Below are 20,983 nucleotides of genomic sequence, written 5' to 3'. Positions count from 1 at the left end.
CTATTAAATTCATTGTAGTGTTTGTGTTGTATAAAAAACATTCTCATTTTCAGTATTAAGTGTCAAAGAGGCTTTTTTAACAGACAGGAGAAGGAACTCTCGCCTTTTTTTTACAATGTAACTCTCTTAATGGAGGAGTAGGATAAACCATGCCTCCTTTTCACAACATGATTGCAGTGTAGGTTCTCTCATACCATCATGACAGCAATTAGAAGCTTCAAGGAGGATGCAGTTTAATAAAGAAAATTTCATATACCCTAACAGTGTCTATGGAATGAAACTATATGCACTCATCTTTCATTCCCTAAAGGCTGAATTATCATCTGAGATAACTATTACTTGGTTTCTTTTTGTTATAGTTTTTGGCACATTTTCCTCTTTGGTTATTTTTTGCCACCAGTGCAACTGTGTCTAATATAAGCAATTTACCTGGAATATTTCTGTCTCCCCATACACAAGCTGAAAATAAATTCTTTTAATAAAGGTAAAAGATCCCTTTAAAGTAAGATATCCTTACCTCGGTCATACCCATGTGAGATGACCTTCAGAAGATGCATTACTAGAAAACATAAGGTAATTTTTTCATTCTATTGATTAAAAGAAATAAAGACCTTCTGTCACAGGTTAGGATGCCCTATTTTTTTTGAGAAGTCCAATGCTCGTCTAGCAACATGTTTTAAGCCTGAGAACCTTCACTTCTTCAATTCCACCCCAGCTCCTTTTTCATCAAGGGCATAATTTTGGAAAATTTCCTTGAATCAGAAAATAGACTTGTGTCAAGCACATAGAGTCATGCTCTTAAGTGACATATGAGTGGGCACATCAATGTGAGCTTTGATTCTGAGGGACCGTAAGACTTGTCAGTTAAGTTCCAGGTTGACTCATGAACTATTTTGACAGACCCAAAGAGTAGTTCCTTCATGATGCTCTCAGAAGCCTGCCAATCAATCACTAAGTTATGCACTAGACATAAACTGCATGTAATTTGGAAAGCACTTTAAATTTTATTGATGATAAAATGAAGGAGATTGATCTGCTTTCACTTGACACACAATACTTCCTTAATGCAACTGATTCTTGCAAATCTCCTTCTGACCAAGGAGCATCAAACATGACAGGAATCAGAACTAAAGAGCCACTGAACCCTGTTTACATTCTGGGAACTAAAGAGCATGAGAACAAATCTAGGATCAATTGAAGGAAGTGGAATTCTGAACTGAAAAGATCGTGAAAATACCAATGTCAAATTTAATTCAGTAAGCTTTAACTATACACTATTACATTTTTATTACATTTACTATCCCAAGCTATCATTCTTCGATATAGAATGTTTTTTAAATCTTCAATATAGAATATTATTTTTTAGAATGTAAGCATAAGAATATGTCCTAAGAAACAGACTTGCTCTAATTCTGTCTCTGTGTCATATAAAACTTCACAAACCACTGCAAATTCTTACTGCTTGTATATATATTTTTTACAATGTAGACAGACATTACCCAGACTGTCCTAGAATGCTGTTTTTAACAATAGTTCAATCAGTAAGAAATGACAGCCTGAATTTAATTTTTCAGATACAAGTTTTAAAGTAAAGACAGATGTATTAACAGCATTAGTTTTTTTGTTCATGACATGTGACAGTAACTGCATGAGCAGCCCAATGTTTGGATAGATTTTACTAGCACAGCAACAATAACCCAGAAGGAAACATGAGTAATAAAAGACACAATACCACTGCAAGATTTCACTTTAACTTTCCTTCTGGGATAAGAAAACTCTTGGATGGAGGCATTGGTTTCTTTTGTCACTTAGTTTACACAGGGAAAAGGGAAACTTTCTACAGACAAAAGGCTAGCAGTTTCAGAAACTACTTTCTTTTCTAAAACACCCTAAAACCCAAAGAAAGTGTATTTTTTGTTTGTCCTCAGAAGGTGCTAAGTAGACATTTTCAAAATCTTCCTAGCTCAGCTATACTTACATTGTAATTAATTGGGACTTAAGTGGATAGTCCCTACCTTCTCCATAAATTAGGTTTCTCGCTGGACTGTAATTTTGCATTAATTGTAGTTCAAAGGTTTTTTTAGCATTTCAATTTCTCAAGCATTTACAGAAATACTAATTCAGGGTAAAGTTCAGTAGAACCATATGGCAATGCATTCATTGATATTGCACTCACTAAAAGACTTGAATTAATTTAAATTAGAACACTGCAGCAAAAATTGCCTTATATAAAGATGTTTCATATACAAACATCTTTAATAAATGCTAACAGGTTTCTAAACAGTGCCTTATTTACTTCATTTGCCACTATCTTTGGCAATCTGTGGATCAATATGCTCTTGGCAAAATTATAATATTAAACTAATATTTTCCCTAGAAATAATAATCCAAAGAATGTCAAATAATTAACTAAAAAATATTATTCATTGAACAGCATTGAAAGAAAAATGGAAAATTTTGATTAAGCATTACCAGAAATATTTTTTGCGGAAGGTTGGTCAAGCATTGGAATAGGCTGTTTAAAGAGCTTGTGGAATCTTCATCCTTGAAGGAGTCTGAGATTCATCTGGACAACCCAAGCCAAGGGCAACATTATCTAACTGGACCTGCTTTGGGCAGCAGGTCAGACCAGATGACCTCTGGACGTCCCTTACATCTAAGTTATTCTACAATTCCCCAAATGGCGCCAAAGAAGGTACTTCTTTTCGGTGTAATTATACTTATTGATGAATGCTACAAGACATTAGGTTTTAAGCAAATCCTCAATTGTAAAAAAATAATAAATGCAGGCATTTTCTACTTAAACTCTCTTTGTGTAATAGTGGTTATATCTATTTTACTGAATTTTTATCTAATAAATGAAGAGCAAAATGTCAGTACACAAAAGAAATTACCTGTCTTGTTATCTATACATTTATAACATGAATTGAGGCAATGGGACCAACTCCAGACAGCCATTAATTCTGTGTGCCCAGACTCGTCAGACATGCTTCAAAGACAAGCTCATCATACAATAATCAGAGACAAGTTCATCCCATGCAGAGCAGCTAAGGACTCTAGGTCTGTCTATTTCAAAGAACAGGAGGCTGAGGCATAACCTTGTTGCTCTCTACAGCTTCCTGAAGGGGGGAAGTGGAGAATGAGGTGCTGACTTCCTTGGTACCTTGTGATAGGATGCGTGAGAATGGTTCAAAGCTGTGTCATGAAAGGTTCAGACTGGTAATTAGGAAGCATTTCATAAAGAAGGTGGTTAAACACTGTAACAGACTCCCTGGAGAAATGGTTGATGCCCAAACCCTGTGCTTAAGAGGCATTTGGACAGTGCCCTTAGCAAAGTACTTCAAGTTTTGGTCAGCCCTGAATTGGTCAGGAAGTTGGACTAGATTATGATTGTAGCTCCAAAGGTCCCTTCAAACTATTCTAGTCTAGTCTAGTCTATCACAGAATAAGCTGAGTTGGAAGGGAACCATAAGGATCATTGAATCCAATTCCCAGTCCTGTACAGGACAGCCCCAAGAGTCACACCATGTGCCTGAGAACATTGTCCACATTCCTGTTGAACTCTGTCAGACTGGTGCTAGTGACCACTTCCCTGGGGAGCCTGTTCCAGTGCTCAAACACCCTCTGGGTGATAACATCCAACCTAAGCCACCCCTGACACGACTTCAGGCCATTCCCTCAGGTCTGTCACTGGTTACCAGAGAGAAGAGATCAGTGTCTGCCCCTCCTCTTCCCCTTATGAAGAAGTCGTAGACTGCAGTGAGGTCTCCCCTCTGTCTCCTCTTCTCCGGGCTGAACACACCAAGTGCCCTCAGCCACTCCTCATAAGTCTTCCCCTCAAGGGCCTTCACCATCTTTGTTGCACTCCTTTGGACTCTCTCTGATAATTTCTGATAATTTCTCTCTCTGATAATATCTTTCTTATAATGTAGCACTCAAAACTGCTGACCCATATTCAGCTTTCTGTAGACAGGACCCCCAGGTCCCTTTCCATGGCACTGCTTTCCAGCATCTCATTCCCCAGTCTGTACTGTACATCCAGGGTTGGCCCATCCCAGGTGCAGAACCAGCACTTTCCCTTGCTGAATTTCATATGAGCTGTGATTGCCCAGCTCCCGATTTAGTTGAGGCCTCTCTGCAGGTCCTCCCTGCCCTCAAGGGAGATAATAGCTCCTCCCAGTTTTGTAGTGTCTGTGAACTTGCTCAGTATCCCTTCCAGTCCTGTGTCCAACTCATTAATGAAGATGTTGAAGACCACAGAGCTGATGAGCCCTGTGGAACCTCACTAGTCACAGGTCACCTGTCTGATGTCACCCCATTCACTGTAACCATTTGTGCCTGACTCATGAGCCAGATGCTCACCCATCACATGATGTGTTTGTCCAGTTGTGTGCTGAACATTTTGTCCAGATGAATCCTGTGAGAGACAGTATTGAAAACTTTACTGAAATCCAAAAAGATTACATCCACTGGCTTCCCTTGATCAGCTACGTGGGTTACCTTCTCATAGAAGGAAATCAGATTTGATAAGCAGAACTTCCCCCTTACAAAGCCAAGCTGACATTGTCTTTTGGGTGTTTTTCAACACCTCCCAGAATAATCTTCTCCACAACAACAGACACTCAAGTGAGTCTGAAAGGCCTGTAGTTTCTGGGATGCTCTTTCTTGCCCATGCTGGAAATCAGGACATCATTTGCCAGCTTCCAGTCAGCTGGGACATCTCCAGATTCCCAAGAGCACTCAAAAATAATTGTGAGAGATTTTGTAGTGACATCAGCAGCTCTTTGAGGATTCTTTAATATATCCCATCAAGCTCCACAGATTTGTAGTGATCCAGCTGGAGCAGCAGATCCTGAACATTTTCAGGGACAACTGGGAGATGATCATTCTCACAGTCATGGTCTCCAACTCAGAGGTTGAGATCCCCTTGATCCATCATCCATGTTGAACACAGACTCAAAGAATGTGTTAAATGCCTCTGCTTTGTCCATGTCCCTGTTTGTGAGGTGATCATTCTCATCCTGTTAAGGGCTAATGTTATTCTTACACTTCCTATTGCCATTAATATACTTGAAAAAACTCTTTTTATTGTCCCCCACAGTTCTGGCAGGTTTAACTCCAGCTGATCTTTGGCCCATAAATTTTCTCCCTACAGTAACAAGCAGCATCTTCACATCTTCCCATGTCACCTGACCTTGTTTCCACTGGCCATACATCTTTCATTTTTTGCTTTATTTCCAAGAGAAGACTTTGTTCAGCCAAGCTGGCCTTCTGCCTCATCTGCTTGACTTCTGACATTTGGGAATTGCCTGGTCCTGTTTCATTAGGACATGATGTTTAAAAAGTGACCAGAACTGATGGACCCCAGCATCTGTAAAAAACATTTTCCCAGGGGACCTCACTTAGTGAGGGGACCTCCCTGAACATCCTGAAGTCTACTCTTCTCATGTCCACACCTGAGGTTTTGCTGTCATTTTTCCTCCTGTTAACAGAGATTTTAAACTCTTGCCAAGACAGCTGCCAATCTCCACTTCATTCATGAGACTGATTCTGTTGACAAGCAGTAGATCAAGGGGAGCATCTTTCTGAGTCATCTCCCTTAGGACCTGTTTCATAATGCTGTCATTCAGGTTTCTTAAGAATCTTCTGGCCCAGGTTGTACCAGCTATGTGATGCTCCCAAGTAATTTCTGGCAAGCTGAAATAAGCTGTCCTTATTGTCCATAAGGACAATAGCAATCCTTAACATTCTTTTCTCACAAACCCACAAATTTAGACGAAGTAAAGACAATAGGCTATGCAGCAGCATATCTTTCATAGCCCCTAGCTGTTGACTGTGAGTGAAGTTGGTATTTGCATACTCAAAAGCTCAGAAATCAAGCCTTGTACAAAAGCCACCCCTCTCTCTGCATTAATATCTACATTTCCTTTTCTCTGCAAATGCTGTACTGGTTGTAATAGTAACTTTTTATTCCCACACTGTTCAAACGTTCACAATGGTCACTAATTCCCTGAACAAGAGAGCTCAGGTGGCAGCAAGAAACAGCACTTCACAAAGGGCTACTCTGGCTTTACACAACCCATGACAATTTTCTCAGAATCATCTTATTTCAGTAACTTTCTAAATATTAATATTAATGACAATTAAACTTTTATTATTAATATTCATTAAGTATGATGACACAATAGCTCAGTTTTTTTCTGAATTTGCTATCTGTAAACTTAGTAAAAATTAAGATCTTAAGTACAGATGTCTCTGGAGTCACCAGACATTTAAGGAGTTAAAAGCAAGGATAACATAACACACATTATCTATTATGTACAGCAGTGCCATAATTGCATTGTCAGTAAGGTCTGCAAATGGATTCTATACATGAAAGCCAAATGTGTATCTTTTTGGAGAAGGCTAGAAACAATCAATAAAATAATGGTACCAAATAATGATTACTAAACTATTCTGCAATTTTGCAGCCTCCAATCTACTTACACAAATTAGCCCTGCAACAACAGCAGACATATCATAAGAGAAGCATTTTGTTTATCAACATGGACTATATCAAGGTAAAAAAAATTCTAAGTAAGATCACTTTCTCTACTAGCTCACAGTAAGACTCATGTTCTTATTTAAGTAAAGTAGCCATACAACAACACACCCAGCCATATGAAATGGAAATCAAAATTCTAAGTCTATATATGGACCAAAAGATGTGTAATGCTATTGTGTATGTAGTTTATTTTTCCTTTAATTCTTTATACTAATAAAATGAAACTACCTGTTTTCTTAATAGGAAATCTTTATTATGAATGCTTGCCTTATATTTTGAGGGGATTAAATATGCAGTAAAGCTACATCTTTATCCTTCTATCATTTCAGTTTATACACCATGGTGTTGACTGCAGTTAAAAACAATCATAGCAAAAAAAGCTGGCAAGATAAAAAATAAATACCAAATGTCATTAGCATGCATTCAGATCACTGGAAGCACACAGAGAATACTGTTTAAATGCTTACCTTAACTATCCCACGGATATGCATTTTTGCTATCATCTCTGCAGTGTAAAGAAACATCAACAGAGTATCAAGAGCAAATGTCACATACTGGAGAGGCGGATAATGCTCGAAGGTTTTTGGAGTGTTCATACACACAGAAATAACACTGATGATGGCACAAATTCGTAGTAAAGAGTGCACCCACTGAAAAAAATTTAAAAAAAACCAAAACCCAAACATGAGATATTACAAGATTTCTTTGATGTTCAAAAAACCCTCAAATATTTAGCTTCCATAACTTATCCTAGCAGTCTTTCGTAAACGCACGTCTGTGTCCTTTTACATCACAATCCACATATTAAAGGTCTTCAACCAAAAATAAACACTCCTAAATTACTTATACACATAGAGACACATATATACTTTTATTAGTTAATTAGTGGGGTTGTATAAGTCAGAAAACATGAATTAAGAGCCATGAAACTGAGAACAAGGATTCTATCACTTCTACTTTGTGGCACTTGTAATTCAATTTCTTTTCAAATGACAACCCATTACATTTAAGGTTGACAATAGGTAGTATTAGTTGAAGTTGAGAGGATGAATTAAATAAAATATTTGTGGAAAATTTTAGTTCAACACTTAAGAAGAAATTATTTTTAAATCAGAGTCACAGGATTAAAAGCATCCTTCTGGTTATGAAAATAATAAATATAAAAAGAATAAATATAAAAGAGACTATGTCACAGACAGCTACTTCTTTCAGGATTCACTTTTGTTCCAATCAAGTTTTGTTGCTATTGGAGAACAGTTCATTTCTATTACTAATTAGGACTCAGTCCCACTCCTCATTGCCAGTCAGAGAGGGAGGTGTAACTAAAAAGCAGAATGTACCAATATGGAGGTTTAGGATTGGATATTTTCCCTTTTAAAGCAAAATATGATTGAAACATCTTGAAGTCAGGCAAGTATAATGAATCATAGTTGGTAAGGTTGTACCTTACCTACATAAGATTGTAACAAAAAGGAAAAGATACTTCAGCAAAAAAAAAAAATCTTTAAACAAAAAAACCTGAAGTATATTTATCAAAATTTTTCATCTGGGGAAAAATTCTACACTCATTTACAGTGTACCTCAGACATTTTGATATCCGAAAGACTCAAGGTCAGCCACCTAATTTAATACTCACTGTTCACTCTTTTAAATGTAATGATATCTGACATGAATTGAATAGTTCTATAATTTGCATACTCTGAGCTCAGATTAATAATTTGGAAGCAGAAGGCACCTTATGAATGATCTTCACCATCCCATTAACATCCACTTTGTTTTGAACCTTGTTTCAACTGAAACAATTAACATAAGTATTAAAGTGTGGCTGATACAAAACTTGTTCCCTGACAGAGTAAAATGCCAGTACTCAAACACTAAGCAATATACAACTAGTCCATCAGCATGACAAGATAAAATTATTCCATGAAAACCTCGTGCATTATGTGATGAGAAATGTAGGTAAATACCCATCATATATTTCTGCAATGACATTTTGAGTTTATTACAGCAGCGAATACAGACATTCTACTTAAATAACTGACAGACAACACTCATATATTAATTCATGCTAAGTAGTTTTAGGTGTTAAAACTCGGCAGCAAAGCTGAGGGGATCTGGCATCCTTACTACAAATGAGATAATGTGAGATAATGATTTCCTTAAATGAATGCAATGCTAGCAACAGGTATTATTTCAGAATATTTTACTTCCTGCTTTTAAAAAGTAAAAAATTATACACTAAGAGAAATATGAAAATGTCTTCTCTGTAAAACTAGAAATCATTCACAATATTGGAATCCTGGATCCATGCTCACTCCTAAACAAATAATTCAATCATAGTATCTGTATTTACATGGTAAAGACATTTTCTTAATACTGTACAGGCTATTAAGAACTCCACTCCTAATGAAATTTTCCCCAGTTTCAAGTTGCCAGACACTTTTACACCTCTCTTTTTCTCAAGGCAGGTTTTAGGTTAAATGGTATGAGAAAAATGAGAGCGGTACTTCAAAATAAACAACCAAAATAACAACACTTTTATATTCATAAATGGTTTAAAAGGAGAGATTTGAAAATCAAAAGTGCTTATTGATGACTACCACTTCAGCAACAAAATCCTCCTTTTAACATCCTTTTCAAAAGCTCATTTTATGAACTTGTAATTTCAACAAACATATTAGGAACGAGAGACCTTGAAAGGATGCCTGTTTTAAAAGAATCAATCAGATGAACTGGTTGGAAAATACCGCTTTATCAATCCCATAATTTTGGAACAGCCAAAAGAAAAATTTTTATTTAGTCTTTGGTGTTTTTCAAAAAATTAACTGGTACACAAGCAACTATAGTTCAAAACTTGTTTCTGACTAATATCTAATTCAGAATTTTTGTTGAAGTCATGTTTCAACAATTCAAGTTACTTAAAATTAGTAATTACATAACGAGATACCTACTGGTTTGTTAATCCATAGAATATCTGCATTGTCTGACAAAGATTCATCGGGACCAAAATCCGTAACTGGCTGGGCTTCCACCCTTGAACTCTGTTTCCTTTTTAGCATCCTGAAGTTAACTTCTTCTATGTATAATCATGAAACCTCCTTGGTGAGAAAAAGACAGAAAACATTAATTCACTTGAGCAATTTTACAATCCATTTTGAACAGTTTTATAAATAACCTAAAGCATTTTATTTGCATGCACACTTCTTTTGTACTTACTGATTAATAAGATATTGATTTTATTAAATATAAATCACTGACGTGACACTTGTTAGTTTACAAAAAAATTGAACAAAGGTATGCAACACAAACAATTACCAGAAACTTAGCAACACTGACAGAAAATTTGTTCTAACATGCAAAGAATGCTATTGCTGTGAACTTCAACAGAGTAATCATTGGATGGATTTGACCTGGAGCCATTTAATTAAATGGTGACATTTCCGTTTATTACACTAGGCTAAGATAAATCCCAACATGCCAAAGGCAAACAGGCAATGTTAAGCAGCCAATAGATGTTAATGTTATTTACTGAAATCAGAAGAGCCTTTTTGCTATATACTACTATCAACATGTATTTTTCTAATACTTTTTTTGATGCTAACAATTATCTATCCAACAGCCAGCCAGCTGGCTGTCTGTGGGGCATGTGTTGGCACATGGAAGGACTGAGGAAAACGTGTTATTTCCACAAGGTCAGGCTGCGTCTGGACATTCCTGCATGGGTGGCACTGACTGAGCCTTCTGTATGCTCAGCTATGTGAGCCACAACTAGGGGACAGACCATGAGAGCAGCAAGGTTGAGTTAAATCTTAGATTGACTTTCCCATAGACACAGTTCATGGATCCCAGTGTCTAAAGAAATTAAAACAGATGAGGAAGATACACTCTCCTGAGAAGTAACTGTCTGTCCATGAAATACAATTCTATTGTTCATTAAATACAACCTCTTAGAGTTTGTTTTTTTTATTTATTTTTTGAGCAAAGTGGGGGAGGAAGAAACCAAGATCTCGGGACCTTGTTCTGGACCTTTACTTTGGACCAAGTGTTTGCAGGGGACACCGCCCTGTAACAACCAAAAGTTTGTCAAAACTAGTATAAGATAGAATCACAGAATGGATTGAGTTCGAAGAAACCTTTAAAGATAATGTAACCCAACTTCCCTGCCATGGTCACGGACATCTTTCACTAGATCAGGTTGCTGAAAGCCCTGTCCACTTTTCAATGATAGGGCTATCACAGCTTCTCTGAACAGCCTGTTTGTATGTCTTTACCACTTTAATTTTAAAGAATTTCTTCCTTATGTCCAACCTAAATCTTGCCCTTTTCCAGTTTAACTGTGTTGCTCTGTTGTGCTGTCACTACAGGCCCTGGTAATTACAGCCACAAGTATCACAATGACACATTCTCTAACATGAATGCAAGAAACACTGTCCTCGATTAGCTGGAGGCAATAGTGGGTTCAGGACTGCAGAAATGCCCATGTGCCTGGTCTCAGCTGGCCTTTTCAATCCCATGGGCTGCTGCTTTATGTCCAAACACTATGCTTGCATCCTTGTCTGTCTCTTCTTTTTAGTTGTTATGACAAATGTAAACACTTAATCTTATTCCAAGTCCCTCAAAGTCTACTCCTCCTCTGTTTTCTTGTTCAGATTCAAGAGGTCAGTTCCTGTCTCTGTAAAACCAAGTCTGAACCATTGGTCTTTGTAGAAACCACATAGTAACAGGGCTGAGGTCTTGTATTAATGTTCCCAGCTGGAGGAGCTGACATTATGTAATAAACGATTTTTAAAAACAAACAGAAATAATCTAAAGGCACAAAATAAGGGACAACTTCTGACACCTACATTCATTTTAAATGGTCATTCACAGCAATCTTAACACAAGTAAAACTGGTAAGCTGTCACTAAAAACATGCAAATACTGTGAAATGAATATTATATATTAATAAACCTTCTTTAACAAATGAAAAATGAAATAATATTCAGAGAGGTTGCATGCTTTCTCCACGTTCATGCTCAAGTTTCATGCTCCCACTTCTGTTTTGAAACTTCCTCCTCTTTAAAATTTTTTCCCATTTTCCCAGTGTAATGGATTGACCTTTTTTCTCTACTTAGACCAAAACACGACCAGAAATCCTTCAACTCTCAGAGCTGCTAGTGTGCCTTTTGAGGTCATGAAACCTTCAAATGGCTGCATTTAGCATAGTGGTAAGTTACTGCAATGCCTTGGGACCTGCATTTCCCAAAACCCTATGGGAAAAAAATGCTGCCTAAAATGTTTCTTACAAGTATGTTCTTTTGGAAATTGTTACTCAGAAGCTAATCAGTGAAATAAAAAAATAATAATTTTGTATTTACTATTTCTGGTAATAGCTATTACTGTGCTCTAGTAAGCTTTTAAGAAAAGATGTAGCAGTAAACAGAGAATTAATAAGATAAGTGCAATCAATAATTATGAGAAAAAGTTAAGGATATGAAAAACTGATTTTTGTTTAGCCACTTACTGATTTTTTTTGTTTTTGTTTGTTTGTTTTTTTTTTAATAAATGATTGTCTAAATAACAAGCTATGTCCATTTGGGTAAAAAAGCATATAATTATCAACAGTCTATTAAACAAACTATGTTGTTTTTATGCTTTTCTCAGTATTGTTTATTTATATATTTGATATGCGGAAGATTAGCCATACCCTTCTAATGAAATTCCCACTTCTCCTTTTACCCAGTGCCTCTTTATTTGTTCAAGTTATTTTTAATCGGTCCAGGCACAGAAAGTAACATGAACTTTAGATGTTCATAATAAATGTCCATAATAGATTCAGTTCACATACTTAAATCACAGAAATCACAGAATATTCTGAGTTGGAAGGGACCCAGAAGGATCATCAAGTCCAACTCTTAAGTGAATGGTGCATATGGATACCAAACCCACAGCTTTGGCATTACTAGCACTATGCTCTGACCAACTGAGCTAATCAGTGTTGTGACTCAAGAAATTAGAATACTTGTTTTTAAGAGGCAGCCTTGAATAAACAAATCTCCATGTATATAAAACCAAATGGAAGGGAGGAAATGCTATGGAATAAAAGAATCAGCTTGCTTACTTCTCTACTTGAAATGACCAGAAATGCACACAAAAATTCAGAATAAAGATGACAAACCAATAATATGGTCTTTAGCAAGATTATTCAAACTAAAGCACAGTTGCTTTCAAGCTTCTATGCAACTGTTTTTGCTGTTCTCACTACTTTTAGATTTTTTCCATGTGCTGCAGTTTCAGAACTCTGCCATGTATGTAAAGAATTTTAACCCTTGGACTACTAATCCCTTTTGCACTTGTTTTTTCAGGGATGAAGCAGTTGAAGGATGAAGAGAAGGGGAGATGTGCATGAACTCCTTCCAGCATGTGACACCCAGCAAGCAGCGCACCAAGCTGTGCCAATGAGGAGGATGTAGCCCTCCCTAACCCTGATACAAATCCACCCCTGCAGTTCCTGCATTGATTCCGACATACGTCATTAGGTCTTTCTTTGATCACAACCTGTTATTAATGTGAAAGGCTTAATACATTCCCTAGGATGTATTTCTAGCTGCAATGTTTTTAAGACATACTGGGTGCAGGGCAAAGACAGGCTCTTAAGACAGGAAAATAGCATGGAGTTTTGGGGCTACAACCACTTCACATTTCTTTGCAGTACATTCTTTATAGTAGCAATGAAAATTCACATTGCAGGTGTCAACCTTTTCAGGGAGCAACGTACTGTCTTTTCAATTTCTCCTCTATTTTTAGAAGAAAAGGCAAATTAAAAGGAATAGAACTAAACAGAAAATTACTCACACTCTGAGCCCCTCAGATTCATTAGGGCAGCCTTGTTCTCTTCCTTTCTATCTCTGAACTTGCAGGCATGTTTTGCAACCTCTACGCTTTCTAAACCACCCCCATCCACTAAATTTGCAGCTTCTGCTGAAATGAAAGTATGCTAAGACAATGGTTGGGGTGAACCCACTGTGCACTTCGGGAAAAAAAGAGTCAGAAGAAGATATAACCCAGTTTGCAGTATTCCCACTAAGTGCAAGACACTCCTTCTAATGGAAATATGCAGTTCCTAAAAAATCAAAAGACAAATTTTAAAAAGTAGCTGATCCTCCACAAAATCAAAAACTGAGAAATCTGAGTCTCACTTATAAAGCAAGCTCACTGTATATAGCATAATCTGCTCAAAAGATCTCTATCACAAAGTCAGGAAAACATGCTTAAAAAGGCTCTGGCTGACAAAGAAGGCAGCTGAAAAATGACTTCACAGAAATATCAACAGGAAAACAAAGCAGATATCCCTACCTATAACTTATGGAGAGAGAATTCAAAAATCAGACACATCCTTAGATGGCTTCCAACATACTTTTTCTCACTGCCTATTGATTTTGTCACCTGAGATCATGTGAGCACTGCCTGAAGGTCCTCCCAAGGCAGGCCACCTACAAGTATTCTCTTCAATTCTCTCTTTGAAAATGTCAACTCTGCTTCCAACTTCTCCCAGAGCAGGGACACAGAAAGTGGCACATACACTTCAAGACAATAATTAGAAATGTGAGAGCTAAAATGGGTGACAGGAAGATGATGTGAACACCCATACACACAGCATGATGACAAAACCCCATTTCCGTACCATACATTAAAAAAGCCCCAAAGTACAGGCTACCTTAGAGAAACTGATTGCTCTTAACTTCAGTATGCACGACATGGTTATAGAAAAAATAGAAGTTTCCATTCTTTCATCAATAGCCTTCTCCTTTCCTTCTTTGCAAATTGACACTGTGTCTCTATTGCCTGCTCCCTGCATCCATGGGTTCTTCTATCCCTGATTTTGGGTATGGGTACAGTTAAATGGCATTTCAGCATTTGTTTTCATGTAGCAAAAATCTAAGTGAGCAAGCTGCATACACAACAGTATAGATATATTTATTTTAGAAGGGTAAATACAGTATTCCAGTGGATACAATCACATGACACATGCCACCACAGATGCTATTAACTCATAACTAATTTCAAGTAAGAGCTTATTTCAGTACTTTTTCTCTGTGTGGTATCATTATTGTATCTGATGAAATGTTCTGAAAGATCTCTTTGTTATTTAAGCATGATATACTGCTAATAACTGACCAAACTTTAATATTTATTAAAAACAAAGCTGTTTCCTCACAAAGAAGGTACACTGAAGGAAATATTCTAAAAATCAGTTACATTCATATTTTCAAATAATTTGGATACACATAGGAAAGAACGACTGATGATATCTTGTAAATTACTAAAAATACCAGGACTGAGGTTCAAAACTGTGAAAAGCTTAAAAATTGCTTGAGGCTGCCAATGTAACAACATCTAGTCTGAAAACAGAAAGGCGTTCAGACTTCAGCTCTTTGCTCGCAATGCATTTCTTGTGTTTTCCCTTATTGTTGGCTAAGGACAATGCTCTTACAAAATTTATTTCTTATATATAAATTCTTCTTCTCAGATGTCTCCAAAATACTACCCAGCAAGCAGAATCAAATATCTCATTGCATACAAAGGCAGACCTCTTGTGAGCCAGAGACACAGTCTACTGCTACTGTCACATAATATTGTTCATTTTACTTTAACCCTTCTAACATCTGCAATACACAATTTTGAAGAAACTACACATACATGTACATGGTACAGTGATTCAGCCACAAACAGAACTTTTTAATTTTAAATATAATTGCTTAGCTTTTCCACATTTTTTTAATTAAGAGATTTGGTTGACTTAAAAAAAAAAAAAGCCAGAACAACTGAAGATGATTTTTTAAATTATGTTTATATCACATTCCACTACACTTTTACATACAAGATAGAGATCCAGGTACACCAAAGTGACCTTTGTAGTAAAGAGCAAGTACACTCTCACATTTCAAAGTCCCAGCTCCCCATGTATCCCAAAGGTGGAACACATCCAAGCATGAAGCAGCTACTTCCCTGTACAAGGAGCCCGCTTCTTCTTTTCAGTGGAAACCAAGACTGGTGAGCACCCTCCACCTCCCCCTAACAGGCTGGTTGTTGGCATGACCAGACAATATGATAGCTTTCCAAGTTCTACAATTATACTGTCAGAATGGCTGATAAAATGCTAAAATGTAATGATGGCCACTGAATGCACACTAATCATATGTAGAGAAAATACCAGTGGCAATGTATTTCCTTCCCAAATACATTTGTACAGTTTAACAGCTGGTTTACTTTGAAAGTTTCACTGGGACTGTGGGCCAGCTCCCCACCATTTGCTGACCTAGGATCCATCAACTGCAATGTAGTTGATACAAATATATGTCAGAGCCCATTGCTGACAAAAAGACACATAGCAATGTCCTTAGTAAGAATCATGCTAGATAAAACCAGAGAGCAGTGTTCTGGAATTTTCTTTTGCAGCATAACCATGTCCAGGTGGAAAATGTGTTTAGCCCTTTATGAACATAAGGGGACAGGCAGTGCCAGGTCATTGATTGAGTGGATTCAAGGAACAAACTCTCTTTATAATACCCCACGTTCAGTAACATGCTCTGAGTACTGTGGATCAATTTTTCAAGGTTTTAAAGGAAGGAATTCCTTCCCAGCATGATACATGGGTGGAAAGGAGCTTCTCTGTAGGCAGATGGATGGCAGCATGCCTGCTTAAGTGATTATTTTAATGTTTCTGGGATTTTGTTGTATCATTAATTACATGCTAGTATGCCTAGAACCTTGTATATCCATCTTCTCACTATTTAAATACATACAAATTAAAATAAATGGTGGTCATATTCTTTTATATTTGTTACAATTTTTGCTAAAATAATTATTAAAGAAACTGAAATATTCTAGATCATCATTCCTTGGCAAATTCTTCCTTTTCTATCCTTTAAGAAACTGACAGCAAAAAAAGTTAATGCCTATATACCTTAAACTTGAAGTCCTGAGAAGAGAATTAGGACTTTTTAATCCTCTTATCTTCCCTTTGAAACAAACTAATTGACATGCCCTTGCTGCAGGGCAGTTCCTACAAGGTGCACCATAACCTCTGGTACTTTATGTACTGTAGGCAAAGGCTTTATTTTGGAGGGAAGGGAAAAAAAAAAAAAAGGAAAACTTTGTTCATAGAATCATAAGCCAGTTCAAGTTGGAAGGACCTCAACTCTGCTCTTGTGAGACCCCACCTAGATTCTCCAGGGGCCCAGGTCCAGGGCCTGCAACACAAGACGTTAACCTGCTGGAATGAGTCAAGAGGAGGCCACAAAGATGGGCTGGAGCACCTCTCCTATGATGAAAGGCTGAGAAGAGTTGCAGCTGTTCAGCCTGGAGAAAGCTCCAGGGAGACCTCAGAGCAGTTTTCCAGTACCTAAAGGGGGTTACAGTCCTTGGGGAGGGACTTTTCACAAATATACGTAGCAACAGGACAAGGGCAAATGGCCTTAAGATAAAAGAGGGTAAGTTGAGATTAGATATTAGAAAAAAATTCTTTACAGTGAGGATGGTGAGGCACAGAAACAGGTTTCCCAGAGAAGCTGTGGATGTCCCATCCCTGTCAGTATTCAAGGCCAGGCTAGATAGGGCTTTGAGCAATCTTGTCTAGTGGAAGTTGTCCCTGCCCACAGCAGTGGGGTGGAACTAGATGATCTTTAAGGTCCTTTACAACCCAAACCGTTATTTGGTTCTATGATCTCAGAAGGTCTCCAATAGTACCTCCTGCTGAAGCAGTATCAACTCTGGTGACAGCCCAAGCTATTCAGTTTGCTCAGGTTACTCCAGTCTGGTCTTGAAAACCTCCAGCAAAGGAGGCTTTCTGAGCAACTTGTTTCACTACTTGATTGTCCTCACCATGAAGGGAAAAAAAAAAAAAAAAGTGATAAAAGATGAAAATATCACAGAAAATAAAGAAAGGAAAAAGAAATTACCTAGTAGAATCAAGACAATTTGCAACTGTAGTTTAGGACTGGTATTTTGCAAAGCAAGATGTTTAGCAGTATTTAACCAATACAGGAAATTTCAGCTGAAATAAAAGATGCTATGAAGGTAATGAAAGGGAAAACAGAAAAAGGTTGAAAGGGAAAAAAAAATATGATTCAACCTCTAACACCCACATTAGGCTGACTTTGCTCTTTATCCCCAAAAGATTTTGTGCTCAAAATCAATGAGAGATGGTTTTGTGCTCAAAACCAATGGAGATCCAACCATGGAAGCATTTTATTAGTACCATGGTAAAAATTATTTTTGAATGCAACACCTCTAGTTTACTCATAAGCACATCAGAAATCTTTGTAACAGACTGAACTCCTAAATACCTAGGCAGGTGGGGAGGAAACCAAATTCTCCAGAAGCCAGAACCAGTTCTATCTCATCATGAGCTACTCATGCCTCAAGAAGACATTCTTGTCTTTAGAAGTCTTCCAGGGCTAGGTCCAGCAGCCCAATAGTCCCTACAACACAGTGTGATAGCATTCATCTTCTACTGTGAAGGTTTAAGACATAAAATGTCTTTGACTCAAAGATAGGTTTGGATCAATGCCATACAGATCTACATAGTGCTCATGGTACCAGCAGTGGCCTGGAGCTGGAAACAAGTCAAAACAGAGTAAGTTGTATTTCCACGTGGGATAGCTCAATTAACTGTGATGGACCACATTTCAGATTAAAATAAAACAGATGCATAAAACAAGAAGACTAAAGCACAAATTACATGCCAGTTGTTACAGTTTTGAAAGTTACCAAGTTCAAATGGTAAAGCAAAACAAAACCAAAAAAAAAAAAAAAAAAAAAAAAAAAAAAAAAAACCCACCAAATGCAAACAAACCCAACTGTTCCTAAAAGTCTCCAAAGGTATATATATATACTTGAAGACAGCTGGAGACTTCTAGCATCCAGTCAGACCAACTCGAAGAAATGTGATTTCTCATCCCCTTCCCGAAGTTAAGAAATTTCAGCTTTGTGATTCAAGCAGCAGAGCATAGTTCATTGTTAATATGTATCATTTCTCTATAGATCACTCAAAGGGCAAGTGGAATGGGGCTGCTGGGGAAGGAAATGAAAAGGAACAACGAAACTAACCAGGAAATTGATGATACTTAAGATAAATACAAAAGACTCAAACAGCATTTAGTTAGTGTTTTCTTGGTGTAAATATTTGCCTGGATGCAACTACAGTTACCCTACCAAATCATAGCTGACTTAAAAGCCACGTTTGCACATTAAGGCCATCAGAAACCTTGATCCTTTCTAGAAATATGTTTCTGATTTTACTGAGAGTACTAAAATAAAAAGATGTCAATAACAAAAAAATATTTAGCATCTCTCCCTATGCGATGTACGAACCCCTGACACTGTACGTTAAATAGATATAGTCCAGGCCTGGGTACATCGGTCCCTCCAACCACGCCAAGCCCTCAGCCCCTGCGAACCAGCCGAACCTCCCCCGGGGAGGGAGCTCTCCGCGGCCACCCCCGTCCCCATCCACAACCACCCCATTAAATGCGTGCCCCCCGAAGAGGCCTGTTGGCCGCACGGCCCCGCTCTGCCTCAGTGACGAGGCTGCGGAGGGCCCCGGGGCGCGGGGAAGGCCACCGGCGGCGGCCGGCCCGGAGCGCCCCCTCCTTCCGCGGGGGAAGGAGGGCCGGGGCGGGCGATGCGGAGGGCGCCGCCGCCCCTTCCCCCCTGCCGCACAGCCAGGCGGGCCTCTGGCCGCGCCCGTCCCTTCCCTGGGAGCCGCCAGCGTTCCCGGCACAGCCGCGGCGGCCGCCGGCACCGAGGGGCCGTGGAGAGGGGCGGGGAGGCCCCGCTCCGGGAGCGAGCCGCGCCCGCCGCCTCCGACCTACCGCCAGCATCTCCCTTCATGGCGCGGTCGGGAGCGGCCCCCGCGGGTGTGCGGGCGTTGCGGTGCTGTGCCAGCCTCGCACGCCGCCCTCCCCGCGATGGATCGGGGCGGCGGGGCCCGCCCGGCGCCGGCCGCGTTCAGTCTCTCGGCAACGGCGGCGGGGGCGGGCGGGGAGGGAGCAGGTGCGGAGGAGACGGTGCCACCGCGCACGGGCGCCTCGGAACAAACAGACCCCCGCCTTGCTCAGGAACCCGGCTGGGAACAGAGGTGGCTTAGCGGCCCCGCCGCAGGGGGCGATCCCCACCACGGTCCCGTCTCGCAGAACACCCCCACAGGGGCTTGGAACTGTGCTCTCTGCGCCCCGAAACACACGAGTGGTGCCCGGCACGGGACGGAGCCACCGGGCGGTCCCTCGGGCTGAGCCGCACTGCGCTCTGCCAACAGCAGCGCTGGCCGAGGCGCCGCTTGCTGCGGCAGTTTTGTAGGGCTTTACTTCGGGCTTCAGCTTTTTTGTTTCTTGGTTGGTTTGGGGTTTGTTTTACAATTTTTTTCATTATGCTTTACTTCGGGCTTTAGCTTTTTTGTTTCTTGGTTGGTTTGGGGTTTGTTTTTCAATTTTTTCATTATGGTCTTCAAGTGCTAGGATAGGTTATTTATTTTGATAAGAAACCCTATTTGTACATCTTAGGGGTTTTTTTTAGTGCTGGCAAACTTCTTTGCCTCTGCTTCACTGGGTGGTGTGGTTAATTTTTAAATTGCTGAAGAGCCATGTAAAAACCCAGTCTCGAGCTCCACAGTGAAATAAATTCATAAAAATGTCTTCACTTGTTGGAGAAGATGGTCTTAGGGGTCTTTTCCAGCCTAAATGAGTCTATGAAAGAGATACCTCAAATAAACAGATGAAGAAATACTTGGAAAATTGTTTCTGTAAATCAGGTTGACATGTTCAATCTGTATTTATCTTCTTGAACAAATTAAAAAAAAATAAATTTGTGGAAAACTTATGTTTAAATCAAACTGTATGGTGGAGAATGTGAGCCTATAACTTTCTGGAGATGGTAAAGATGTGGAATAGGATTCAAAAGACAAAGCCCTTAGCAAAATACCCCAGAAAGCTGAAGGAAAGTGTATAGCATAAATTGTATTAGGTTCCTTTAAATTATATCTATTTGATGCTGGCAACCAAAACTAATAAGCCAGTTGGGGAGTTGGCCTCAGGATTACAGATGCAGTCCTGCCAGCACTACTTACATGTATTACCAGCATTAGCAATTCCAGTAAATTTAAGCACCTAATTTTAGTGTTTGCAGTTTTTGATAGCAGTCAGCTGATGTTTTGTGAGAAAAAATTTGTAAAGCAAAACAATTTAAGAATAAATGTGCTGACAAATAATACTCTTCCTATTTTGTCTCTTCCTCCCCACTTAACGTTTCATTACTTGGAATAAGTTGCTAGGCAGCATTATGCTGTTGGTGATAGTGTCTCATAAATGAAAACTGACAGTTGCAAACAGTGAAACGTTGCAGCTATAGCTAAACAAAAGAAATCACCATTTGCCAGCGGATGTGACTTTGTGTAACATTTTT

At 38.8% G+C, this 20,983-nt stretch overlaps 1 protein-coding gene across 4 annotated transcripts in view; it reads right to left on the bottom strand.

The window, feature by feature from the left end:
• The window catches only part of NALCN (sodium leak channel, non-selective), a 229,627-nt gene extending 209,796 nt beyond the window's left edge, over positions 1–19,831 (bottom strand). For 3 of the 4 annotated variants that reach the window (XM_053935243.1, XM_053935244.1, XM_053935245.1), the window contains exons 1-3: positions 19,399–19,831; positions 9,496–9,642; positions 7,012–7,194 (exon numbers count right to left, since the gene is read on the bottom strand). In XM_053935243.1, coding sequence (XP_053791218.1) covers positions 7,012–7,194; positions 9,496–9,603 — 291 coding nt within the window. In that variant the 5' untranslated portion in view covers positions 9,604–9,642; positions 19,399–19,831. The remainder of the gene's footprint in view (positions 1–7,011; positions 7,195–9,495; positions 9,643–19,398) is intronic. The other variant, XM_053935246.1, reaches the window with a different exon arrangement.
• Positions 19,832–20,983: the final 1,152 nt, after the last annotated feature.

The sequence above is a fragment of the Vidua chalybeata genome, chromosome 2, assembly GCF_026979565.1.
Source record: "Vidua chalybeata isolate OUT-0048 chromosome 2, bVidCha1 merged haplotype, whole genome shotgun sequence".
In the NCBI taxonomy this organism is placed as follows: Eukaryota; Metazoa; Chordata; class Aves; order Passeriformes; family Viduidae; genus Vidua; species Vidua chalybeata.
The sequence above is the reverse complement of the archived record's forward strand: the minus strand, read 5'-3'. Positions and strand labels throughout refer to the sequence as shown.